This window comes from Mustela putorius, unplaced genomic scaffold, assembly GCF_011764305.1.
Source record: "Mustela putorius furo isolate JIRA1106 unplaced genomic scaffold, ASM1176430v1.1 tig00000594_pilon_pilon_pilon, whole genome shotgun sequence".
NCBI lineage: Eukaryota > Metazoa > Chordata > Mammalia > Carnivora > Mustelidae > Mustela > Mustela putorius.
Window position 1 is genome coordinate 207583 of NW_025421427.1, and position 27486 is coordinate 235068.

The following is a 27486-nucleotide window of genomic DNA, read 5'->3' on the forward strand; positions in this document are numbered from 1 at the left end:
GCGACCCCTGTTGGCGTGTAATTCCGCTCCTTTCCTTCGGTGGACTCTTCTGTTTTTTTCCTCATCTATCACTTTTCATTGCTTCTGGAAACAGGTTTGATTCCTCCCCAGGGCCTGATGAGTACAGTTTCCCCCAAATGGCTCACTTAAAGTACAGAAACCTGTCAGACTTCCCACTGACCCACACGTTGACAACACAGAGGACTGAACGCTGAAGAGCAGGGAAAAGGTCTTCCAGAAAATCTTAGAATAAAATCGTTTTTCTTGCACTTGTTTATTGGTTGACTCAGCAATCATTTACAAAGCAAAGAATGTGGAGTGGAAGACGAAAAAAATCCACATTTAAAATTCAGACCTGCTAGCTGGTACAAACAATATATGGTACAAAAGAGATGCACAAGGGGGTGTGTGGGGGGGGGCATCCTAGGAAGGTGCACGCTATCTTCTTCCTTGGGCCGCTTACTGCCCCTCAGTCCCAGCTCCGGGGCTGGTCCCTCTTCCCTTCAGTGAGGAGGTCAGTTCCAGGCTCTCCCAGGGTTCTGCTTTACACGAAGCTTTGTAGCGAAAGAAAAAAGTGCACACAAATGTCACTGGTGAGTCCCGGCGTATAAAGGAAAGCTTTCAGAACAGTTCAAAGCACCAGTCTGGTCAAGCGTATTTTTCTCCAGTTAACTTCCTTGTCCTGATGACAGCTTATCCCAGGCATGTGCTACTCTGTTCTCCTCCTGACATAAAAATAAGTATGTCTGGTGAACAATTCTAACATCATGCTAAGTCCAGGAACAACACGAGACCATGCATCCCCTGTTCCCTGTCTCTGCGGTGTCAGGAAACACTGGGCAGCTTGGGCTTTGCACCTGAAGCCGTCTGATACTGCTGTCCTCTCTTATTAATATGAATACGTGTTATCTACAGCAACAATAAGGCACAGTCTGTGTACTTTGGCAAATGCCTATTTTGTGAAAAGAAGACTTCCATTTGTGCCCCCCACACTCTGGTCCTGCTCAGATGCACCCCCGTCCTTTCAAAGAACAAACTGCCAGAGCCCATGCCAACTGGAAGACCAGACTGCAACCCAGCTTCACCTGGTTACAAAATCCAGAAAGGGCACGTGCTCTACACACATCCTTCCTCTGCCTGACAGATGAGTCCAGGGCTGCCCAGCAGGCCGGGATGAGGAGTGTTGGAGGCCACGGGAGGTCAGGACTGTTGGGACAGGACAGCCTGGCATAACGTGCTGAAGCCTGACCAGAGGTGTGGACCATGTCTGCATTGGCTGACAGCCTGGCACAGGGTCTGGAAGTGACGCAGGTGAGGAAGGCCAACGTCCATGAGCACCAGTTAGCCATCCCAGGTGACCCTCCCCTGGGCCAACCCCCTTCCTGCTTTCTGTAATTCTTCACCGGTCTGACTCTCCTAAGCCCCTACTTCTCCCCTCTCCTTATTCCTTTGTCTTCCCTTTAAAATGCCCCTCACCTCTGTATGAATAAAAATTTGAGTTTGGATCTCTCTAGACTCATTTGCTTTTTGTAACAGTGTATGACTGATTAAAATCTGTCCTTACCACTCTAAATAGCATCTAGCTTTGTTCATCTAGGATATTAGGGTAGGATGTCAGCACCCAAGAAAGATGAAGAGGGTTTCCATGGTCCAGGAGGGGTGCCCCAGGGTAATGGTGCCAGAGCATGGGAAAGAAAGCAGGGAAGAATACACAATGGGGAAAAGACCGTCACTTCAATAAATGGTGCTGGGAAAACTAGACAGCTACATGCAGAACAATGAATCCGGACCACTTTCTTTCTTTCTTTTTTTTTTTTTTTTAAGATTTTATTTATTTATTTGACAGAGAGAAATCACAAGTAGATGGAGAGGCAGGCAGAGAGAGAGAGGGAAGCAGGCTCCCTGCTGCGCAGAGAGCCCGATGTGGGACTCGATCCCAGGACCCTGAGATCATGACCTGAGCCGAAGGCAGCGGCTTAACCCACTGAGCCACCCAGGTGCCCCCTGACCACTTTCTTATCCCATACACAAAATACATTCAAAATAGATTAAAGACTTAAATGTAAGATCTGAAACCTTAGAATTTCTAGAAAAAGACACAGGCAAATGTTCTCTGTCATCAGTCTTAGCAATATGTATTTTTTTAATCTGTCTCCTCAGGCAAGGGAAACAAAAGAAAAAATAAACAAATGGGAGATATCACACTAAAAAGCCTTTACATAGTGAAGAAAACTACCAACAAAGCAAAAGAGGCAACCTACTGAGTAGAAGATATTCACAAAAGACATATCTGATAAGAAGTGAACACCTAAAATACATGAAGAACTCATACAATGCAATATGTTTTTTAAAAAACTATCAATCCAATTAAAAAACAGGCAGAGGATCTGAACAGACATTTCTCTAAAGACATTCAGATGGCCAGGAGACACATGAAAAGATGTTCAACATCACTGCTCATCAGGGAAATGCAAAACAAAACTACAACGTGGTATTACCACATAACGGACAGAATGGCTATGATCAAAAAGATAAGAGACAACAGATACTGAAAAGAATGTGGATGGGAAAAAAGCCTCATGCATTGTCAGTGGAAATGCAAATTGGCGCAGTCTCTACGAAAACAGTACAGCTACGAAAACAGTACAGTGGTCCCTCAAAAAATTAAAACAGAACTATCATAGGGGTGCCTGGGTGACTCAGTTAGTTGGGTATCTGACTCTTAGCTTAGCTCAGGTCTTGATCTCAGAGTCATGAGTTCAGGCCCCATGCTGGGGTCCATGCTAAACAAGCAAATAAAACCAAATAAATAAACAAACAAGCAAACAAAAAATAGAACTATCACAGACTCCAGCAATTCTATCTTGAGGTATTTACCTGAAGAAAATGAAAACACCAATTCAAAAAGACACATGCATCCTTATGATTTGTAGCACTATTTACAACAGCCAAGATATGGAGACAGCCCAAATGTCCATTGATAGACAAATGGATAAAGAAGATATGGCATATTTATACAACAGGATATTACTCAGCTATAAAAAAGAATGAAATCTTGTCATTTGTAACAATGGGGATGGAGCAAGACACTAAATGAAATTAAGTCAGGCTGAGAAAGACAAACACCAAATGATTTCACATATTTGTGGAATCTGAAAAACAAAACAAGCCAGCCAACAACACAAAATAGAACCAGATTCAGAGATACAGAGAACGAGTGATGGTTGCTAGAGGGAAGGAGGGTAGAGGGATGGACGAAACAGGTAAATGGAATTCAGAGGGACGATCTTCCAGTTATAAAATAAATAAGACAGAGGGATATAATGTACTGTATAGGGAATATAAGAATAATATTATAACAATTTTGTATGGAGACAAATCACAACTATGCCATGACCATTTCGTAATGTAAATATATATCAAGTCACTACATTTTTTTTGAATCATACGTTTTATACCTAAAATACAACATTGCATGTCAATTATTCTTCATAAAAAATTATATAGATAAAAATAAACTAACTTCTTAGAGTAAAACTAGAAGGGGCACCTGGGTGGCTCAGTCAGTTAAGTGTCTGCCTTTGGCTCAAGTCATGATCTCATGGACCTGAGATCAAGCCCCACGTTGGGCTCCATACTCAGTGTGGAGCCTGCTTCTCCTGCTCTCTCTTCCCCTCCTTCTGCTCATGCTCACTCTCTCTCTCAAATAAATAAATAAAATATTGAAAAAAGAATAAAACTAGAGTATATGCATTTAAAGGCATAAAGAATAAAAGAATACTAACATTAACCCATTATTTAAATTTTTTCTGGAAATTCTAAGGGCCATGAGTCCGGAAGGGGGGAAAAAGATAAAATATCAAAAGGAAGGAAAGAAAATTATTATTTTTGTAAATGACATGATTATCTACCTAGAAACTAGAGAATTAACTCCCAAACCATCCAAAGGAGATAGCTTAGCTACAGGTTAAATTTTTCAGTTAAAAAATAAATATATTCAAACAATACCTTCCCTACATCCCAGCCCAAATATGTAAGAAATTACAATAAATAAAAAACACATTCAGGAAATATAAATAAAATTTTGTTAAGAAATGTATACTAAGTACAGGTAGCAAAGTGCAGCACTGGACTCAAAAACTGAACCCATATTCATCATGGGGCGGGGGGGCGGTCACGCTATCCACTCTTAAGGGAGAATGTGCTGGTACAGGGAACTTAGTTTCTCCCAAACAGATTTAGTGCACTCTAATGCAAATAAATTGCAATTTGGTGCCATTTAAATACTGCAGTTCAATCTTTATTAAAATGGCCCAATGATTATAAATTTTCCCAGGAGAATAAACAGCTGATATTACACAGTATCATCTTCAAAAATACAAATGAAAAATGTTTGATTGGTCTGGTATTTACATATATTAAAAATTTAGACCCATCAATATATTACACAACAGGTCCCAGGAGCAACAGATCTTAAACTATATATTAAGCCCCAAAACACATATAAATACATAGAAGTTTATTTTACCAAAAGTTGGTATTTTAAGTCAGAGGAACAAATGTGAAGTATTTTCTAAAAAAAAATGACGTGGTTAAAACTCACTGGCTTGGGAAACAAATCCAAATCCCTACTTCAGCTGTCCACTAAACATCTGTAGATGAAGTAACGACGGTAAAGAAACCATGAATCCCCAGGAACTCTTCTTTCCCTGCTTTCCCCTCGGTGTGAGCTCGGACTCCTGGATGGTGGCAAGGGGGGGGGCTGCCCTAACTGGCTGACACAGTCAACTCCAAAGCTTGTGGGAGTAATACAGAGAAGTCTGCAACCACTCTCTGTACACCTGAAACTAATACAACCTCGATGCTAACTCTACTGGGATTAAAATTAAAAAAAAAAAAAAAAAAAGGAAAGAAAAGTCAAAAAGCAAAAAGCGTGTAGGAGCTTAAACTCTGCCAACTGTCCTTGGTATCCTGCTGGGCGACACGCCAGGTGGCTGACAGTGTCAGAGGGAGAAGCCACAGGACCGAGTTCACCCATGAGTGCCCTGGCGAGGGGAGCCTTTTCTGTCCCTCCAGTGGCTTCACTTTGTCCCCGGCTTCAGAGACAGCTGCAGAACTGTTCCTCCTACTTCTGTTTACAGACCCCAACACGTTCACCGCGATCTACCGGTCCAATAAAACCCGTGCGTATGGACAACACATAACATGCGAAACTTCCGAAGATTCCAGGCGCACAGAACTCTGCCTTTTCATGGGCAGACTCTCTCGCCCAGTTTTTTGTTATGTAGACTACGGGAGAGCCTCACTGACAAGGCTCACCCCGCAGTACCCACAGTATCTAAAGTTCTGTGCTGTCTTCAACGGGGCACATTCCCCAACCCCCTAAAAAGGCAACTTCAACAGAGGAAACAAGGAAAACCAGGGAGCCACCTCCCGCCAGCACCTACAAGGGCTATTTGCTAATTTCGAGACAAGGACCCAAAGCGAAGGTGACAGTCAACTCACAGCTGCCTGCCGGACTCCTGAGCTCAGCTCCTTCCTGGGGTGTTCGCTGGAGAGGGACTCGGGTCCAGCGAGGTTTGCGGGGCTTAGTCAGCGCGCACGGGACACCCCCCTGGACGCCTGCCACTCAGCGGCCCAGGCCCTTTGGCCGCATGCGCTCTGGGCTGGGGGGGTGGGAGACACGTGACTAAGACTCCGCCCTTTCCGGTTTGCCCGGCAGCTTCTCCAATCAAGACGCGCGGCTGAGGTGGACCCACCGGAACAACGTGTCCGCCTGGGCCCGGGCCTCACCGCCGATGCTGCAAACTGTTAAACACGGAGGTTGTCGAAGAAACCTTCCGTTCTCCTCTCAGTGCGCCCAGACTCAGAGCGGGAGGCCAAGGGAGACGCCTCCCGAGACACCCCCCGCTCCCTGAAAGGCCACCAAGGTAAGCAAGAGACAGGAAATTGCCCCCGGGGGGCTGTGTGGGAAATTACAAAGTGAGGCCAACGCAGTCCCGCGGGAGAGAAGTTACTAGAAAAGCCCGGCGTGTTCACCAGTGCCTGCTGATGAAACATGGAGGCATTTTCAAAGATTTCACCTGAGCCTGGAAACACAACCAGCATTTCACATATACCACAGACCGGAGTTCCTAGCGGCTGGCCCGGGGGCAGGCGTGGGAGGACCGCAGAGATACGGAGGACACCGCTTGAAGGGGACAGAAAATCACATGACAGAAGAGGCAGGCTGTAAGGGCACCAAAAGTTTAAGCGGTTGGCTGAAACCCTGCCAAAGAGGCAGCGCTCAGAGTGGGTGAAATATTTGTAAGAAACATGTATTATTACGTGAGATGACTCAGAAAGGTAGAATTCAGAGGCGAACGTCCGTGCCAGAGAGTCTGGAACCGGCGCACACGCAGAATTTGAGATCACTTCCTGACGTGAAGGCAGGTGCTTCACCCTCTGAGCCACGCACGCGCCCCCTTGTCCCTAGGATTTAGTTCATGGCCTCCTGCATTCCGTGGTGTATTTCTTCAGAACGGTAGCTGTCTTTACAGGCTGGATTGCCCCCAGTTGGTGTTCACAGAAAGACGTCGGTGGTGGCCGTTCTCTCATCAGGATGTACACAGTCTGTCCGAATCTCTCTCTCCCTGTGATGTTAACGGCTGTTGACTCGCAAATCCTAGATCCCTTCATTCCCTGGAGTTTGCAAACTGAGGCGATTCTACCAAGACCAATTCTTATTTCTGTTTTCGCTGAGAAAATCCTACAAAGAGACATGTCTCCTCTTTATTTACCACAGACAGAGTTTCCGGAAGGAAGGCACAATACTGGATTCTCTTTTCGACCTTTGGTGGACCCTTTGTTTCCATTATTCATTCTAGTCAGGGTCAAATCCATGGGTAGATTCTCAGACCTCATGCAGTTTGCTCCCTTGGTAGTGTTTGCCAGGGGTGCTCAGGTGCACCTTTTCCACTTCTTTTCTGAGCTAGCACATTTCTTCAAATGTTCTTCCTGCTCCATCAAGCGTCCTTCCCATCCCCTCAAAAGCGTCCCCTTGTCCTCCTCACCCTTAATGTTAGAGAGGCCCTGACTCCCAAATTTCTATGTCCTGGACCCACTCTCTCCCCAGAATCCCAGAGCGGCATCTCCTCGGGGCTAAATGTCCCATCAGGACACCAGAGAGTTTTAGACTTGACATGGTCCCCTTCTTCCCCCAAATCTGAGCTTTTCCCCACCTTAGCACCCTATCACCCTAAATCCCACCCTATCCTGCACCCCCAGTTTCAAAATCTGACCTCAAGCTGATCACTGCTTACCTTCAGAGGCGCGTGTGTTCTTGTCTATCTTTAGCCCAGTCCTGAATTTCTGCTTTTCCAAATACGAGACAAAAAAGTAGGCATATCACGTTAATGACTGCCATCAGGAAGAAAATTTTAAACCAGGCAGATTCTGGATCCTGAGGGATTATAGTGCAAAGTGATTATAAATTGATGGGCTTGAGGTATGTTGTAACAATTCTAGTATAATTTAAAAATAGTATAGGTTCAACACAGGTCACTTAATAGACATGGAAAAACACACATAAGGAGCAAAAAATTGATGATTTCACTCTACAAAGATAACTATCATTTATCTTTCTATTTTTAAAAAAGATGTATTTGAGAGAGAGAGGGAACACGTGGGTGGGGGGAGGAGCAGAGAGAGAGGGACAAGCCAGCTCCTCACTGAGCTCAGAGCCAGATATGGGGCTCTGATTCCAGGACCCTGACATTGTGACCTGAGTCAGCTCAGGTCATGATCCCAGCATCCTGGGATCAAGTCCCACATCAGGCTCCCTGTTGAGCAGGGAGCCTGCTTCTCCCTCTGCCTCTGCCTGCCACTCTCTCTGTCTGCCTGTGCTCACTCTCTCTGACAAATAAATAAATAAAATCTTAAAAAATTAACATTATAATGTACATAGTGCTGAAGCCAGAAATGCATTGATTTTTTATCTAGAAATATAAACATGTTTGCATATCAAGAAATATTTGGCTATATCATAACCTTTATGACTGATTAGTAATCCAGAGTTTAGATTTATAAAATTTATAAAACATCACTTATTTCTTTACATTTAAATTGATTTTCACTTTTTGCAGCTATAAATCTGAATATCTTGGTAGTTAATTACACACCCATCAATGCTTTTGCATAAAATTTATCAAATACCTTTTCTTTATATATAACATTTTCTCTTTAAGCCTACCAGTATGATCAGTTTCATTAATAGATTTTGTAATACTGAGTCACTTTTACTTTCCTAGACAATGCCTTAGTTAATCATGGTGTCATAGGCTGGTAGAGTCTATACACTGGTGATTTATTTCATTTTGCATCTATATTCAAAGATGACATTGAATTTTAATTATGTTTGAGATTTGTTTACCATTTTGCTTTTTACCTTTTTTATCAGCCCAGATTAAATTTTATGTAGTTAAATGTATAATGCATCGTGATTGGGTTTAGGTGTCTGGTCCCAAGCTTTTGAAGGATGTCCAACCCAAAGTTTATCTAATTACTAAGTCTTGTTTTACTTTAGTATCTTCTTTGTTTCCTTTCTTCACTTACATTTTTTACCATCTAGAATTAATTTTGGGGGTCAGAGTATAATTGTATTTTTGTATTTTTATACAAATAAGATATGATTGCATTTTTCTACAACTGGGCTTCCCACGATGTTTTTTTTTTAAAAATAAATCCATCTCCTCTGGTTCGAAATGAAGCTTTATCGTACAGAATGTATTTTTTTGGAACTTGATCAAATCATCATCAGTTTTATTTAAAATATAATTAAGAGTAGAGGTGCCTGGGTGGCTCAGTCAAACTTAGTCTGACTCTTGATTTCTGCTCAGGTCATGATCTCAGGGTTGTGAGATCAAGCCCCACAAATGGCTCCATGCTGGGTGTGGAGCCTGCTTAAGATTCTCTCTCTCCCTCTCCCTCTGCCCCTCTCCACTCCTACTTGCTCTCTCATTCAAAAAGAAAATTAAAATTGGAAAAATAAAATGAAATTAAGAGTAGACTTTGAAAAGGTAAAACAATATGTTTCCTTCAGCTAAGGCATTAAATATATTTAATTATAGCGATTTCTCTAATTAAAACATGCCAAGCTTGACAAGTCATTGGCAAACAGAAAGTGAAGAAAAGGACCAAGATGTGCCCAGAAATTTAATGATAAATAATAAAGTTTTCAAAAGTTTTAAGTTAATAGAATTCATTGTGTGTGTGTGTGTGTGTGTGTGTGTGTATTTGGACCTGAGCTCCAGCATAAAAACTTAATATGCCTCCCTCTTCTTATAGTTTTACTGTGTTGCTTTAAAAGGTGTGCAGTTTTCTTCATATGGAGTTTCCACAATTTTCAGTGTTTTTCCCCCATAGGTATTTTGTAATATTGGTTGATATACTGTGGTTTAGATATTTATATGATGTAATATCTAACTTTGATTCCTCTCCCCACCCCCGACAGTCTGTTCTCTGTACATAATGTAACTTTGTTCTTCTGCATTTACATTGTATATACCTGTAAATACTTTTCTTGACCAATTGTGTTAGATAGACAACAGTTAAAAGGGTATACAAATAATGATATTAATTTCTGTTATGGGTTCACTACATGAGCATCTGGCACTTGCAGCCATGATCTGATTTGGTAAGCCCCTAAGCCCCATGAGGTTTCTGTGTCATTTTTGCCATTTATAGCTGGAGACACCAGGACTTAGAGAAATGTTTCTGGGGTCTCATAACTCATAAGTAGTGGAGTTGAGATTTGAATACACACATTTTAGATATAAATTTGAATGCACACATATTTTTAGAATATGAATATATTTGTATGTTCATATATATGTTCATTTATACATAAATGAACATATATATCCAGTTTTCCCAGATTTTTAGCATAGAGTTGTTCTTAATGTTCTTAGCTTTTAGTCTACGTCTCCAAAAAAAAAAATGAGCCACCCAGGCACCTCTGCTCTGCCTTAGCCACAGGGAGTGCTTAGAAGATGGGCTCTCCCCAGTTAGCCCGCCGGCTGACTGGAGTTGGATCTACCAGCTGAGAAAGACAGACCTCCATAGTTTTGGCTGCTGGGGTTTGGGGTTGTTAGTGCTGCTGTGTCTGTCTAATTCATCCAGTGAATTCCTAACTTTTTTGGTACAGTTTTCCATTTTTAAACTTCAGTTTTAATTCTTTTTCCCCTCACATATTCTATGTGACTTCCTGTAGTCAGAGCCTCCTACAGAAACTTCCAAGCCTCACTTATCCTTCCCTGTGCAATGTATGCGAGCTGGTGGTACCAGTTGTCTTTGGGGGCCCTGTTCTCCTGCCACAGTTGTTTGCTCTTTGTTCTGCCAGTTTTCCCAGCTTTTGCTGTGTCTCTTTCACGTGCCTGGTTATCTTTTGTTGTGTGCAGGAGATTGTACTTAAAAAAACTATTTCTAGGGACAGTCGGGTTGGTGATGCCTTTGCCCGAAAGTGCTGTTTTTGATGGCTTCCTCAGACTCCTCTGGGACACTGGTAAGTCTGAAGCCCTTTAAGGTCAAGTTGGCTATGTTCCGGTCTGCCCAAACAACTCAGAGCAGACTGTGTGAGGACTGGTGTATTTCTCTTCACCTTTACTCCTTCCATGCAACTCTTGGAAGGTCTCAGGCTAAAACAAGAATTAATATATCAGGGTCCTCATGTTTGGCAAGTCTCAAAAGCTGCCAAAAAATTTGCTTTCCTCAGCCCAGTGGAAAATACCCTGTAGTCTTTTGCCTAATTCTTTTTAGTTCCTGGCTTCTCCTACATCTTGCCTGTTAAAGTTTTCATCTCTCTGGTTCTCTGAAGCTTCGCAGAAGACTCTCAACATTTTTCCAACCTTGTAAAATGGCTTTTACTAAGAGAATTGGCCCAAATTACTTACTCTCATCAGTGGAATCAGAAACTTCACTAATTCTCTTGTTAGCTGTATTTCATATGAAATTTTTTATTTCCACTTTTCTATTTTTAATTGCCAGAGGTTAGATTCAGTTCTTTGTCAGATCTTATGCCTCTTATTTATATTTGCAGTCCTCTTTTTGGCTTTAAACATCTGCAAAGATTTCCAGTAACTCTGAGGATCTGATGCTAAGGTTCTTTTATTCTTCTCTCACATGACATCTTTCTTCACGTGTTTGTTGATATTTGATTGACTGTAAAATCATTCTCACTGAATGTTAATGCTTGAGAAAACCCTAGAGTATGAATTTAGGGTGAGTTTCTCCAGAAAAATCTTCTACTAGACCTCTGCGAACTACTCGAAATTCAATGCTGGGCTTACAGTGTTGAAAATAGAGTTTGAATTTGGGCCTTAAACCTTTGTGAAAATTAGTTCATTGTTCCAGATTTCCAGAAGAGTCTTTATTTGGTTTTTCCTCTCCCTTTGAAGCTGAGGCTGAGACAGACAAATTTACTGGGCAGAGATAATTTTGGACCATCTGGAGGTATATTTCCTCCCACCTTGTGGAAGTCAGCAGAGAAGTTAGCTCATCTCACAACTTTTGGAAGTTCACTCAGCACATCCCAGTGAATTAAATGGAAGAACAAGCTGAGTGGGCCCTATACTGAGGAGGAGAAATCAGGCTGGTCTCTTGGACCAGGGGGATTCCATGGTTATAGTGACTTTCCTGCCTTTCCGAGACCATGAGTACATAGAACCTGATGGTGGCAGGTGCTCTTCTTTAGGAAATTTGGCAGTGGTGAATGCAAACCATCTCTCCTTGGCCCAAGTAATGGGATAAGGAGCATGTGGAAGAATTTTGTAGATATTGCTACTTCTCAGCTCATAGCTTTTCCTCCAAATAAATCAAGTTTGCCTGTAACTTACATGGTACTCTGAAGTGAGGGTGTAGTCCTTTGTAATTACAGATTTTTGACAGCATTTTCAATCTGACTTTTTTGTGTTTTTGTCTTATGAGTGGTTTGGGGATATTATCTCTTATTCTTGGTTTGTTCATCGCAGCTGAAGCGACAGCTCGCCCAGCAAGGGTCATTGCACCCAGAAGAACACAGGGCTTCATCGGGCTTTGACCTCTCTGGGATCAAGCTCTTCCTTCATTTTTCATCTCTTAAATATTCTTCTACATCTTTTTCAAGATCAGGTATGCACTGAAAATGATTGTTTCAATTTGTTAGGGCATTTTAATATCCTTAAGAGAAGGATTTCAGGTAACCTTGTCCAGGACACTTGTTGAAACACAAGTTGGCCTTTCTTTCTTTCTCTCACTTCCTTTCTTTCTTTTGCCTTTGCTTAATTTGTATTTATTTTTTAAAATTTTATTTTATTTTTTCAATGTTCCAAGATTCATTGTTTATGCACCATACCCAGTGCTCCTTTAGAGAAGGGTTGCTTTTGATCTCTAATTCTATTTGCTCCTGATTTTTCATTCCTTTTCTAACAAAACTGTATCTTGTTACTTATGTTACCATTCACCTAGCCAAATTCCTATTTGGATCAAGACACACACTCATTGTTAAAAACTCACAGAGGTTCATTTCTGTTCCCCAGACCAATGACTAAAATGTTCCCAGCACAACTACGTGATATACAATGAGAAAGAAATTACATTATCTATAGATTTGGAGGGATGCCTGATCTGACTAAGGTTAATGTGAGCGAATATCTCATTACTCATCTCCTGCTGATGTCATATCTACAATTGTTTGTGTATATATTGCTTTCTTTCTCTGTATAAGTGATATTAGAAAAGCAATCACCCATGCCTGGAGCTTTCTTACCTGATTAAGGATCACGCCGCACAGAGTAGAAGAAGTTAGTCCTCCTATCATCCCAATTAAAGTTGTAATTCCTTTAAGAAATCCATAATAACTATGCAAAAAAGAACGACAAGACACAGATATAAAGTCAGACACATGCTGCAGGAAAAGCCAACCTAACAAAATGAGGTTTAAGAGTGGTAACTGTTGATTTCCTGAATTTTGCATCCCTTCTCAAATTCCATTAAAATGTTGAAAAATGATGTGTATGGAGGTAACCTTCCTGTTTCAGTACAAAGTTAGAAAGGTTGGCTTTAACAGCAAAAACAATTCAGAAATTGAGAGAGTGAGAGCCTAGTGGAGTGAAAGCCAGCACAATTAGGAAATCTGTGAATCCAGTTGAGAAAATCAAGGTGATGTTTACTGGTGATAGGAACTGGTTTAGAGTCAATACAAAAGTAAAGGACACTGTTCACCCGGTCTCTTCCCACAGTCCCAGAGCTACTGGTCACAGTGATTGCTCCCAGTACACGGATGAGGAAGCTGGAAGCTTAGCGTCCAAGCAGCTGTCCGTGGCCAGTCCTGGGTACCCAAACCCAGCTCAGCAGAAAGCAGGAAAAACCATGGAAAATGATCAGTAGAGTAAGGGCCAAATCCATCAGCCATAGAGAACAAGGAGGTGACTTTTGGAAAGCAGAATCTCTGTCTTACCAAGAGATTAGTTCTCTCCCGGCGCACGGGATGGGGGTGGGGGGCAGTCTTTGCCTCTCCTGTTCAACAGATTTTACCATTAAAGGTTCTGTTTCCTTTTCTTCCAAGAGTGAGGGTTTTTTATTTTGTTTTGTTCTGTTCATTTCATTTCCCTAGGTCTATTTTATTCCTATTCTGCCTTTACCTATTCAGTACGGGAGGTAATAGTTTGTCTATTAGTTTCTCTGTCCCTTAATCAGAGAGGCATGACATACGGACTGAGAATCCCTGCATGTTGAGTTGTATGAGGTCACTGGGTGGAAATTTGATCTGATTTTTAGGGGGAGCTGGAGAGTGTGTTCTAATGTATAAATAAGAACATTTATGGTTATCAGCAACGACAGATGTAGATTGGTACAGAAACCACCAGTTGTCCCCAGAATTTATAGTTCTCCTTTTCATTTTAGCAATAGGACCCCTAGGGTTTTTGTGGGAATTGGGCTACATATGCCTTTTGTGAGCCTCTGTCACATTTGCCTTCAGGAACCCCTTTCCCCATAAAAATATTAAAAGTTATATTTATGACTGTGTATATGTGTGTTGATGGACATTTCAGTTTCATCTAAATTGTCAGACTTACTAGCAGGAAGTTGCTCATAATATTCTGTTATTTCTTTTTCATACTCTAAACTTACCATAATACACTCTGTCATTACTGATACTGATAATTTTTCTCTACTTTTCTTTCTTTTTTTTTTTAAAGATTTTATTTATTTGACAGAGATCACAAGCAGGCAGAGAGGCAGGCAAAGAGAGGGTGGAAGGGAGGCCCGATGTGGGGCTTGATCCCAGCACCCTGGGATCATGACCTGAGCCTAAGGCAGAGGCTTAACCCACTGAGCCACCCAGGTGCCCCTATTTTTCTTAATCAGTTTTCATTATTTCATTACTTTTATTATTTTCCAAATAACCAACTTTTGGCATTGATGGTTTTATGTATAATTTTTTGTCCTGATCTTCATAATTTGGGGGAAGGGTTAATTTGCTGTTTTTCTAGCTACTTGAGATAAGAAACACAATTATTGTTTAAGACTTAACTGCTTTTCAATACATATGTTTAAAGCTATACATTTCTCTCTGGGCATGATTTTAAAAGCATTCCATATGCTTTGAAATGTTCTACATCATCATGATTTAGTCAAAGTATTTTCTAATTCCAATTGTGATTCCTTTGACTGAAGTATTAGTCTCAAAGCAATGGGGGTTATGTATCTTTTGCTTTTGATGGTAACCTTAGTTCACTGTGATCAAAGAATATATTCTGAATAATTTCAAGCGTTTTAAATCCATTGCAGCTTGCTCTGTGACCCAGCATATCACCAATTTCAACAACTGTCCCATAGGCAAGTGAAAATAACTTAAATTCTCTCCTTGTTGAGGGAACTGTGGTCTTCCACATATGTCAATCAGGTCAACTCTGTTCATTTTTGTTGCTTTTCTAGTCATCCATATCCTTACTGATTTTGTCTACCTGTTTTTGTCCAATCTTTTGAAAGAGGTTATGAAAAGTTCTTCCTACATTGTAAATTTGTCTAGTTCTTTGAGTTCTTTCAATTCATAATGAACATAAATTAAAGCTGTGTTACTGGATTCAAACATAGAATTCTGATATTTTTCTCTCCACCATTATGAATTAACACCCTTTATTTCTAGTAGTATTCCTTTTTTTTCAGGTACTAACATAGTTATTGCAGGTTTCTCTCGGTTAATGTTTGCTTGGAATACTTCTTTGTATTCTTTCATTGCATCCTTGCTATATCCTCATGTTTAATGTGTGTCTTTTATTTGCAGCATAGAGCAGAATTTCCTTTATTTTTGACTTTGACAATCTTGATACTTAGAGTATTTCATCTATATTAAGTTAATATAATTACTGATATACTTGTGATTATCGGTTCACTACTTTCTTTTTGAACTTTCTCATATGCCATTTTTTCTTCTAGATTCATCCATTTTATTTTTCCTTCTATGGTTTCCTTCTATTATTTCAACTGTTCTTTTCAAGCATTGAAGATGTTATAACAAGTACTTTTTACCTAAGTTTATTATGAATTTTACTTCTAGTATTTTCTCTATTTCAGAGCTTAGAAAGTTTTTAAGATTTTAATATTTTAACATTTCTGTTTATCTCCCTTCTCCTCTTTGCATTATTTCATCCTGTATTTTAGTTCCTTAAGGCAATTTGTTTAGATATGCATTTCAACTCACAAGTTACTCTCTGCTGTTTTTACAGATCAATAGTCTCTGTAATTACACACATATTCACCCTCCCTGATTGCTCCTCAGTCCTTCTATTATATTCAGATTTCAGTAGGGATTTCTTTTTACCCAAACATTTTCTTTTAGTATCTCTTTTAGTGAAGATCCACTAATGACAGTTTCTCTGTTGGAAAACATTTTTATTTTGCTTTGATTTTGAAGTATATTTTCACTAGGCATAAAATTCTAGGTTGACATTTATTTATTTTTTAGCATGTTGTAGAGTTCGTATCATTATCTTATGGTTTTCTTGGTTTCTGTTGAAACGTTAGATGTCAGGCATATTATTGCTACTTGAAAGTGACATGCCTTTTTGCCCTAGTTCCTTTTAAGATTTTTTTTGTCTTTGGTTTTTAGCATTCCTACTATATATACGTGTGTGTGTATGTATGTGTATATATATTATATATTGTATATGTTGTTATATTATATATTAATATATGTTATATATTTTGTATTATATGTACTTATATATTATATATTATAATTTACATTTCATCATGTTTTAAAAAATTTACAGAGCTTTGTGTATATGTGGTTTACTATCTCATTACTTTTGGATTATTCTCTTAAAATATTGCTTATGTTACATTTTATCTTTCTTTTCCTTCTGAGACTGAAGCACAAATTTGTTAGCCTTTTTACTTCATTCCACATTTCTGTTATGCTCTTTTGGTTTTTTTCCTGTGTATTTCAATTTAGATATTTCTTTATGATGTCTTTCTATTTACCAATCGTATCTTCTCTCGTGGCTAATTTGTCATTAAATCTATTTAAGATCTCAGTTTCAGATATTTTATTTTTTTCAGTTCTAGAACTTCCATTTGATTGTTTTTATAGATTCTAATACTGGTCAAGTTCTTTATCTTTTCTTCTCATTTCTTCAGTTTTTCCCCTGGTTTCCTGGGTATATTAATCATAGATATTTCAAAGTTTTTCTTCCTGATAACTTTAAATCTGTTTCAGTTGTAGGACTATTTCTAATGCATTTTGTAGTTATTGACCACATGGCCCTATCCCTTGTCATGCCTAGTAATTTTTATTAAATGCAGGACATTTTTAATAAAATGTATAGAGACTTCAAGAATGTGTTATGCTGACAATAAGTGACTCTTAATCTCACAAAACAAACTGAGGGTTGCTGGGGGGAAGGGGGTTGGGAGAAGAGGGGTGGGGTTATGGACATTGGGGACATATGTGCTATGGTGAGTGCTATGAAGTGTATAAACCTGGCGATTCACAGACCTGTACCCCTGGGGATAAAAATATATTATATGTTTATAAAAAATAAAAAATTAAAAAAAAAAGAATGTGTTACGCTTTGTAAGAGAAGATTCACTCTTTTCTCTAATAAATAGACTTGGAGGGGAGGGAATGGATCACTTTAATCTAATTAGTGAATGAACTGAGATGAGGCCAGGTTTCAGTATTGATAAGACTCAAAACCTGTAGTTACCCTTCCCCCCAGTTGCTTAGGTATTGTCTTCCATGTTGTTAATGGAGTGCTCAGTATATCCAACGGGTTCCCTCCAGGGTTTGATAGTTCTTTTCTCCTTGGTATATACAGTATAGGAAATACTGCCATACTTCTCATGGTCTTAGCTTAGTTTGGTTTTGTGGGGTTTGTTTGTTTGTTTGTTTGGCCATTTGCCCCATTGAACTTCAGAATTCAGTAACTGTCTCTAAGAAAGAAATTGACTTTATGTTTAAGCTCCTTTAATTTTCAACGTTATCACTCCAACCCTGTGCAACCCAAATGCTTCACTAATTTCTCCATCCAGAGCAGCAGGCTTGTCCGGGCCAAACCTGGATTAACAGCCTTTTGGCAAATGACTCCAGGGAAAAGTGGTGAGAATGGTCAGCTCACCTTAGAGGTGCTATCCTCTAGTTTCTTTGGTCTTATAGGCCTTGGATGTTACCTGATGACTTTTAGTGAATAGTTTGGCTATTTTATTTTATTTTAAAAAATTTTTAAGTAATCTTTATAACCAGTGTGGGGCTAAAACCTTGATCTTGAACAATCTTGAGATCAAGAGTTACACACTACATTGAGGGAGCCAGCCAGGCACCCCTACTTTTGGCATTTTATTTGGTCTTTTCAGATTTTTCCCAGCTAGAATGTCAGTCATCCTCAGCTGCCCAATCCTATGTAGAAGTTGAAAAGTTTTCTCAAATTTTGCTTTGCAGTTGTAAAATGCTAGGTGCATAGAAATTTAGAATATTATATCTTCTAGTGAATTAAAGTCATTCTTAAAAAATTCTTTCTTTCTAGTAATGCATCTCGCCTTAAAGTCTAGATTGGCTGATCTGTTTTCCTTTAGTTTGTTTATAATCTGCTACATTTTGTTTTTGCTTTTATTTCCATTCAGATTAACTCAAAATTTGGAAGATATAGTCCTTTTATATTTTATGTTTTTTAGTTTAACATAACTTAATATTTTTATAAATTCCCATTAATGAAAGCGCCTCAGGACACATATTTGTATCATCTCATCTTTTGTGTTTTTTACTGTCATTTTAATTTACATATATTTTGTATCCTATGAGGTATTGTTTTCCTTTTGTGAATTCAGTAATTACTAGATTTACTCTATTTTTTTTCCTCTCCACCTATCTTTATTTGTTCCTAAATTTCTATGCTTTATCTGTGATTATTTTGCCTCTGTCCAAAGAATTCCCATTTAACAAGTTTTCATTGGAGATCTTTGCTGATGAATTCCCACAATTTGGCTGAAAATATTTTTATATTACCTTAATTCTTGAAGGAACTCTAGACCTCTAATTAATGGGGATTTTCTTTTTTTCATATTAGAGATTGGCTTCTAGCTTTCATTTTTTTCTCTTGAGAAGGCAACTCCTAGTCTTATTATTTCTTCTTTGAAAGCCATGTGCCTTTTGCATATGGCTATGTTTAAGAGATCTCTATTTCTCCCTCCCTACCTTTCTAGTTTTAGCAATTTTACTACTACTACTATGAAATTTACTTTCATTCCGTAGTTGGAGAAATAAACAGAATCCTCAGTGTCAAGAAGCCTGAGTGCCTTGACAATTTCTCTGAAAACCATTACTCATCCATAAGGTAGAGCAGTTCTTCTGATCTGAGAGTAGGTTGTAACATTTTATGGTCTAATCCTCATACCATTCAGTCCTCAAACGTGGAGTGTGATGTGGAGAGCGAAAACAAAGGTTGTTCTAATGAAGAATAGTTTTCTGGACAATAATGAGCTCTAAATTGGCTTATCCTTCAGCAGCAAGAGCCCATGCTAAGAGACATTTTGAAAGTTTAAATAACCATTAAAGTAGACTTTCAATTTTATTGACAATCAATTTTTATTGATTTCATATTTTGGCATACTATGATTTAGTAGAGCCCAAATAAGATTCTGATGTCTGAACTCTACTATGGAGGGAAATTCAAGGGTATACAATCCATCCAATCAGTTAAAAATAATGAAAAGCAATTAGTCTTTTGGAGCCTCCATTTAAGAATGTCAAGGCAATGACAGGTTCTTCTTCATTACAGAACTCTTCAGAGTTCTCTGTGCTTTTCTGCTCTTACTGCCCACCAAAGTGATGGCAGCCACTCCATTCTTAGGTCTCTGTCTCCCTCAATCTTATTTCTCAAACAATATCTTCATAAAATCACGTGTGTTTCTTTTTCCTTTCAGACCTTTGTAAGCTCCAACCTATGTAATCCCTGACAGACTCTTTAGTTCTAACAAAGACTGAATTTCCCTGAGAAAACAAATTAGAAATTTATTCTCTAAGGGAGCTGTTTGTAATAGGCAAGGGAGGTATATGATTAGGAACATGTCTTGCTTAAATAAGTTTGGTCTCCATCCCATTAATAAACAATAGTATAAGCAACACAAATAGGTATGGTTGATCCATAACACACATATGCCCTAAAGATTGAGGATGAACTAGCTTGAGAGACTAAGAATTTTTTCCAGTTTGTATCTTATCTTTGTAGTATCTCTGACTACAAAATTACCTAGCTGATAGGGAATTTGGGTCCATTGGAATGATGCAACTCAGACCAAGCCCTGTATAATTCAAGCCATTGCTGATTGAGATGATTTCACATCCTACTGACCAGATGCTAGCAAATAGCCCTGTTGATGGAGTGAGTACAGATAGTCAGCCACAGAAGCAGACATACATAGTGCTCAGTGTTTATTGCTGTGTGATTTACATAAATTCTTTTCTTGGTCTTTTGCTTCCCCACCCATACTATGTGGGTGATACCTCATTTACACTGGGGCATGACAGGCACATAAAAAGTACTCTGTAAATCCTAGCTACTTGTAATTTCCTTTCCCTATTTCTGTATACATTATTTTTTTTAAAGATGTGTTTATTTGTTTTAGAGAGAGAGAGCATGAGCAGGAGGGGCAGAGAGAGAGGGAGAGAGAATCTCAAGCAGACTCGGCACTGATCATGGAGCCCCACATGGGCCTCGATCCCAGTACCCTGAGATCATGACCTGAGCCAAAACCAAGAGTTGGGTGCTTAACCGATTGTGCCACCTAGGCGCCCCTATTTCTGAATACATTTTTGATTTCAAACTGCATATGGCTCAGTTGACACTGTGCTTTCTGTATCAAATAATCCTTATATATTTTGATATAATTCCAAGTAATCAGAATACTAGTGGACATTTTAAAGAAGGGTCTTGGAACTGAACAAAAGAAGTGAACTCATGTCCTCATTACTCTGGCACTCACCTCGTGTAGATGTAATGAACAAGACTCTTTATAAGAATCAAGATAAGTAGATTATTCATTGTTGATTTCACCTCTCTACCCCACGGCCACTGCTTTGTTAAACTTCAGAGAATTCTGTTCCTACTGGATCCGTGTTCTCCAGGACTACTAGTCCCATAAAGCATAATGTAAACAGTGCCCCCAGAATTATGCAAATGGCTGGGCTGCTTCCATCAGTCACACTTGGTGCATCTTTTTTTTTTTTTTTTTTTTTTTTTAGGATTATTTATTTATTTGTTTGACAGAGAGAGACACAGAGAGAGAGGGAACATAAGCATGGGAAGTAGGAGAGGGAGAAGCAGGCTTCCTGCTGGGCAGGGAGCCTCATGTGGGCCTCGATCCCAGGATTCTGGGATCATGACCTGAGTCAAAGGCAGAAGCTTAATGACTGAGTCACCCAGGCACCCCACTTAGTGTGTCTTAAAAAAAAAAAAAAAAAGCATCCCAGTAAAAGCAAGAGATCTTTGCAGACAGATCTGGATTAAACTCCCAGGTAAGATCCCAAACCAGTGATAAGATCTTAGGCTGACAAGTATCTGACCTTCAGTTTCCTTAACCCAACCCTGGTGTGTTGTCATGAAGAGTCATAATATATAAACATGCATTCAGTACAAGGGCAATGGGAAGCAGGTACCCATATATAGTGTTTGCTATGGGCTAGGCACTATTCTGTGTACTTGACCGAAATTAACTTATTTCACCCTCTAATAATTCTATGAGGTAAGCATTCCCTTATCATTCCCATTTTAGAGGTGTGGAACGGGCCCAGAGCAGGGAAGTAATTTGTTTGAGTGGTCATGCTGTTATTAAACTGGACCTTCTGACTTTAGAATCTGTGCTCTGAATCACTGGGCTATACTATACGCACACACACGTGTGTGCATGTATGAGTTGCAAACATTAATATTACCATTAGGTATCTAATGATTACTTACACTATATGAATGAACTATATTGATGCTACTTCTGGAAATATTATGGCCTGCTGGCCACAAACAAGAAATAGTTGTATTCTTAAAACACTCTCAAGAGCTGAGGTGCAGGAAAGAGATTTGTAAAACCCTACCTGGGAGCAATATCCAAGCCATTTATGAGTACTCCGGCCATGCAGAAGGCTCCTGTTGAACTGGCAAGTATCAGGAAGATGGTAATGCTAGAGAAGCTGAAACTCCAGTAGAGCAGGCACATGCTGAAGAAGGGAGGCAGGAGAAGTCCTGGGGAGGGATTCAGACCCCACAGTTAGGGGCATCCCAAAGATTGGGCAATGGGCCGCAAGGTGCTTGAACATCCCGGCTGTTCCTTACCTAGTGTGTTGAAGAGTTTCCGGATGGTAACTAAGTGGAGAATATTCCTGGACAGGAAGAAGTCTGTCAGGTGACCTGCTAGGATACCAAAGCTCCAGGCAAACAAAGAGGGGAGGGCTGACAGCAGCCCGTTCTGGGAAGTAAACGTTAATATGAGGGTGAGTATGATAGGTAGAGTCAACCCGACACTAAAATTAAGTACTGAAAATTTGTAATTGCCGTACAAGCAGCCATCAACGTGCAACCTCAGGATTCCCACTTGGGGCCAAATCACCCATAAGAAAGAGGAAAACAGTTCTGGGGTCAGGAAGAGTTGTCAGAGTCTGTCCGGTGTTCTCTTCCTAGTGTCACAGCACCTGAAAGTACTGGAGCATCAAGATCGGAAGACTATAGTCGGGAATGGGGACTGCAGGCCCTAGGCAAGGGGGTAGAGCTAGTAATGACAGCGATTACAGACATTCGTATGGTGCTTGTTTTGAACCACTGCTGTGAATCCTTTCAAACCATCCATGATCTCATGAAGAATGACACTGAATCAGAGAGCACTTGGCCCTGAGGCTGGATTACTGGAGGTTGGCTAATGCATGGCACTTTGGGCATTCCATTTCTATAGGGGTCTTTTTGGTTATTATGGTCTTGAACATAATATTCAGGGAAGAGTGGTTTTCCAAGTCAGACAAGCAATGAGAGTGCCCATCCTTTCAGAGCAAAACCTGAGTCATGGGTTCTCAAATCAGGACGTGTTGCCTGGGTAAGTTTCTTACCCAAATTGGCATTTGTCATTATCAATGATTGGTTGTGAGCTGGGAAGGATGTCATGGAAGGATCCCAGTCTCTGTAGGGAATGATGGTGTTGAGCCTTAACTAATACTAATTAGAGTGATCATGCAGTGAATGGGAGGTAGGGAACCTGTGGGAACATGAGTGTGCCTGTTGTGGAAGGGCCAGATACTGTGCCTAAGCCCTTTGTTCTGGGAAACGTTAACATAAGAATTGGAAAGAATTGAGTTTCCAATACAGCTAAACAGTGTAGGGGCGAACAAGAGCTTGGATTAGAGTCATAAGAAACAAAGAAATGAGCAGAGTCCTTCATAAAGTTAAAAAGAGAACACAGATTGACTTACTTCTTTTATATTCACACGAAGCTTAGAGTTGATAAATGTTGGAGTGTAAAAAACCATGATGTTATTTGTCCAGTGAAAAGCAAAGGAACCTAAAGCAATGGCCCAGACTGGGAGAGACTTAATCATAGCTTTGATCGGCAGAGACTGTGTCCTTGAGCTGACCTGGAAGCAAAACAAAAACAAAAAACAAACCCTGTTTAACTGTTAGCACATTAGGACAAGTGGGAACATGGTTTCATTCGTCACAGAATCTGGGAGATACCACAGTGGAGCATCTGTGTTCTACCTGCTGGCTGAGGGAGGACAAGATGTATTCCTTCTCACTGATGCTTATATATGGGTGGTCCTTTGGGTCGTCATAGAACAGAACAAACCAGAGAAGACTTAGGGCACAGCCACAAGCACCTATCAAAGCAGGACAGGTTAGAATCGAAATTGCTTCTGTCTGTAGTAAGTTTCTTACCCAAATTGGCATTTGTCATTATCAATCAGAGAACCTGGACCTCCTCTTCTTTAGAACTTTGCAACAAGGCTTATGTTTTTGACAGTCCTCTCTGGATCTGCAGCTCCCTCTGCTTACACTGCGAGTTTTGCAGAGAGCATGGGAAGCCCTCTAGCCTCTCCTGTTCAAGACTCTGTATCCCTTCAGTCATCATAGTGGGACTCCCTGCTCTTAGGCCTTCATCTTTTTAGTTTCCCAGTGTGTTTCCACTGTGAGAATATGGCACAGCTGAGCCCTCACAGGGCTTGACAATCACTTACCTTTGAGAGCTACATCTTGGCCATGCTCTTAAAATTCAGCCCAGGCTGGGGGGATTATACAAGTCCTCTGGGAAGAATCATGTGTTAGGACCAGGGAGTATGTACTACCCAGTCACTCTTGACAAATATTGATTAAATGCTCATGATTGTACCATTCACTGTTTTATATGCTGGGGATGTAGCAATGAATAAAACACAAAAATTCTGTCTTCATAGAGTTTACTTTCTCGTGGATGAGAAAGGGATGACTGAAAAGTAAATAAGTAAAAGGTATTAAATGTCAGTGATAAGAGCTATGGAGAGAAGTTATGGGGGCAGGGGTGGGGTGGGGAGTGTCATGCTCAGTAAAGGCTGGGACATAGATATGGGGCAAGGACATTCCAGACAGAGCAGAGATCATGAGGTCATGAGGCCAGTGTGTCTGGAGAGGAAACAAGGGGATGGCGGGAAAGGTTGAGGACAAGAGGTGATAGGACCAGACCATGTGGAAACCTGGAACCACTGTAAGATCTTAGACTTTTACAACACTCTTTTCAACAGCATTAAAAGGATATTTCTACTGTATACTCTTTCCATGTCATTCTGTGACCTGAGTACCCAGTCCCAAGGCAAAACGTAAATGGAGAGAGGTTACTATCTAATAAATACATGTGTAATATGTACATTTTAATATATTATTTCAGTCGCCTCAGGAACTTTTCCAAATGAGAATACAGATGTTCAGAAAGGTCCCATCCTTGCCCCAGGACACACGGTTAATAAGTGGTAATTGACACTTAGCATGAATTATATTTTTAGAGCTGGAGTAGAGTTGTTGAGGAGCAGCCTGGGGCAGAGCTTTGAGGAAAGACAAGAGTTAATGGGGTAGAAGAGGATGAGTTTACAAAAGAATGAGACAGATGGCCAGAAGAACAGGGTCCAGGGCACGAGGCATAGGCATCACTGGTGATAGATGTGATTGAGAGCTCAGGTCAGATGTGGACTGGAGAACTTCCATCTGGCTTATGGGCATGGAGGTTTGACCAGCTTTAACATTTGTGAGGCCTAGGGCAAGACGAGACATGGAAATCCACATGAATGTTTAAGTTACAGATTTATTAAGAAACTTAAAGTGTGTCTCCTTATCCTATGTTGACAAAAATGTAACTTCAAAATGACCTGGAGAGAAACTTCTGGTTTCTTACCCAGCATTTAAGGAACTGGATAGTCATCCTCATGATAAGAAAAATGTTGAACAAAGTAAAAATCAACAACTCTTCTTTGATCTCAGAAAATTGAGGCCATAGGACAAATTACTGTACCCAAAATTGGATGCAGAGACTCACAACTTCCTGGAACAGAAGCCCGGAAGCAGAAAACTGCATGGGAACAAGTACCAGGGTAAGAAAGCCTGGGAATTGATTAATCCTGGCAATTAAGCAGTAGGCTGTGTGGACAAGTTTGAGAGTTAAAAAAATCTGGAGTGGGGGGAATCCTGGAGGGATCCTCATACTTTTGAGAGTTCTACCTTTAGGAGACCTAGCCAGGTTCTCACAGTGAAGATCAAACAAAAATTCCTACATCCTTTTAGCAGGAGAAAGGAAAAGTGGCTGTTTTGAATTATGCCTAGAGCATTCTGTTCTTAACAAAGCCTGCTATGAAGGGAAACTTCTACCAGAGTCTAACCAGCTTACCTGAGAGGAAATACTCAACTGCTACTCCCTCCGGCCTTCCTGTCTTACCTAATGGGGAGCATACCGGGAAGGATTTCTGAAGGCGAAGCCCAGAGGCACAGGCTTACCAAAAGACTGAGAGTAACCATAAGACCATAGAACACTGTCTTCCCCACAATCACCTTACCACCACATCAGCAGTTTCCCTGTATAAAAATGGGAATACAAATGGAAAAACTGCATGTGTCAAACCTCATTTAAGAATACTGTTAAAAAAAAAAAAAGAGAGGGAATTGTTATCTCTGAAACTAGAGCTATAACACAATAAGCAATGTCTAACCCCTAGCAAAGCCAGGTAAACATAAAACCTCACATTGAAAGACTGTTTCCATTCCTCTTATCCAGTACATCTTATGGAGCTTTCAACAACAAAAAAATCACAAGGTTTCCCAAAAGACAAAAAAATATAGTTTGAAGACAGCAAGCCCTGGGACTGATTCAGAAATGCAGAGATGTTGGAATTATCAAATCAAGAATTTCAAACAACCATGATTATATTGCTAAGAGCTCTTATAAAAAATGGGACAACACACAAGAGTATATGATTCACATAAGCAGACAGATAAAAACTCTTAAGAATAAAATCAACAGGAAATGCTAGAAATGAAAAACACTAACCTAGAAATGAAAAATGCCTTTAGTGAGCTCATCAATAGACTAGGCATGACCAAGGAAGGAATCACTGAACTTGAAGAAATGTCTGTAGAAATTTCCAAAACTGAACTGCAAAACTGAGCTTGAAGAAATGTCTGTAGAAATTTCCAAAACTGAATTGCAAAGAATAAAAATGACAGGTATCCAAGAATTACGGGACAATTACGAAAGGTGTAATATATACATATGGTACTATCAGAAGGAGAAGAAAGAGAAAGAATGGGAGAAATATTTGAAGGATTGTTAGAGTCTTCCAAAATTAATGATAGATGCCAAACCACAGAGACAGGAAACTCAAGAGAACACCAAAAGGGTAAATACAAAAAAATTCACACTAAGGCATATTATATTCAAACTACAGAAAATGTAAGACAAAAATTTTTTAAAGAAACCTGAGGAAGAATGAGGTTTAAAATTAGGATTCTTAGATTCTACTGATCACAAATCCCTGGTCACTGTGGTCTGAGGCTTGACCTACCCAGAGCTGATTCCCATACCATTAGAAGTTTCAGTTAGTTATTTGTCGAAATTCTTGCCTTCCCCATCATGCTCCATTTATATCTGCAAGCAGTTTTGCCTGCCCCTCATTGGCCAAGTCTAAATTCAGTGGATGTGCTGAAGAGTACTGAGAAGTCTGAAAAGCCTTGGTGGTTTTTGAGCTAAAACTTCTGGGAGTGATGACTAGGAGTGATGGACATGGGCTCTGGAGAGTATATAATCTTGACCCCACAGACAACACAGAGGGCCTGGCTGGAGGGGGCCAAGAATGGGCGCAGCGTGGAATCAGGGCAGCTCTGAGTGAAGCCACAAATGATCTTGTCAAGAGGTATCTTGATGATGAGACACATATGTGGCTCAGTCAGTTTAACGTCTGCCTTTGGCTCAGGTCATGATCCCAGGGTCCTGGGATCAAGTCCCATATCAGACTCCTTGCTCAGAGGAGAGTCTGCTTTTCCCCTCTGCCCGCTGCTCCCCCTGTTTGTGCTCTCTCTCACATACTCACAAATAAATTAATGTCTCAATGGCAGAATGGGTCAGACATAAGTCAGAAGTTGAGAGGTCTGGAAGGATGGGGTAGTAGGTAAGAACAGGATGAGCAATAATTTCCACTGTTCAAAGAGAGGTGACATGAGAGAGAAGGCAGGCAAAAGGGAGCCATTTTCGAGACTTGAGGAGACTAGAGAAGTTTTGAGAAGTTCAAAATAGTCCTTGTGGAGGGAAACTTAGCAGGCTGGACAGCTGTTTTAAGCACAAATGTGAGTTTATGATCCCATTTGCTCTTCTGGGAGCCTTTCTCCAGCAATTAGAAGCTGCTCGAAAGCAGATGTTATTTTGTTCTTTAAAATGGTGTGGATCTAATTTATTTAATAATTATTATTATTATTATTTATGGGG

General features: G+C 40.1%; 1 protein-coding gene across 3 annotated transcripts in view; it reads right to left on the minus strand.

Annotated features, from left to right (window-relative positions):
- Positions 1 to 258: 258 nt before the first annotated feature.
- The window catches only part of SLC17A1 (solute carrier family 17 member 1), a 39543-nt gene continuing 12315 nt past the window's right edge, over positions 259 to 27486 (minus strand). For 2 of the 3 annotated variants that reach the window (XM_045082226.1, XM_045082225.1), the window contains exons 7-13: positions 23250 to 23368; positions 22964 to 23125; positions 21840 to 21972; positions 21602 to 21749; positions 12782 to 12872; positions 7302 to 7441; positions 259 to 554 (exon numbers count right to left, since the gene is read on the minus strand). In XM_045082226.1, coding sequence (XP_044938161.1) covers positions 7304 to 7441; positions 12782 to 12872; positions 21602 to 21749; positions 21840 to 21972; positions 22964 to 23125; positions 23250 to 23368 — 791 coding nt within the window. In that variant the 3' untranslated portion in view covers positions 259 to 554; positions 7302 to 7303. Of the gene's footprint in view, positions 555 to 5505; positions 6749 to 7301; positions 7442 to 12781; positions 12873 to 21601; positions 21750 to 21839; positions 21973 to 22963; positions 23126 to 23249; positions 23369 to 27486 lie in introns of all 3 variants that reach the window. The other variant, XR_006607392.1, reaches the window with a different exon arrangement.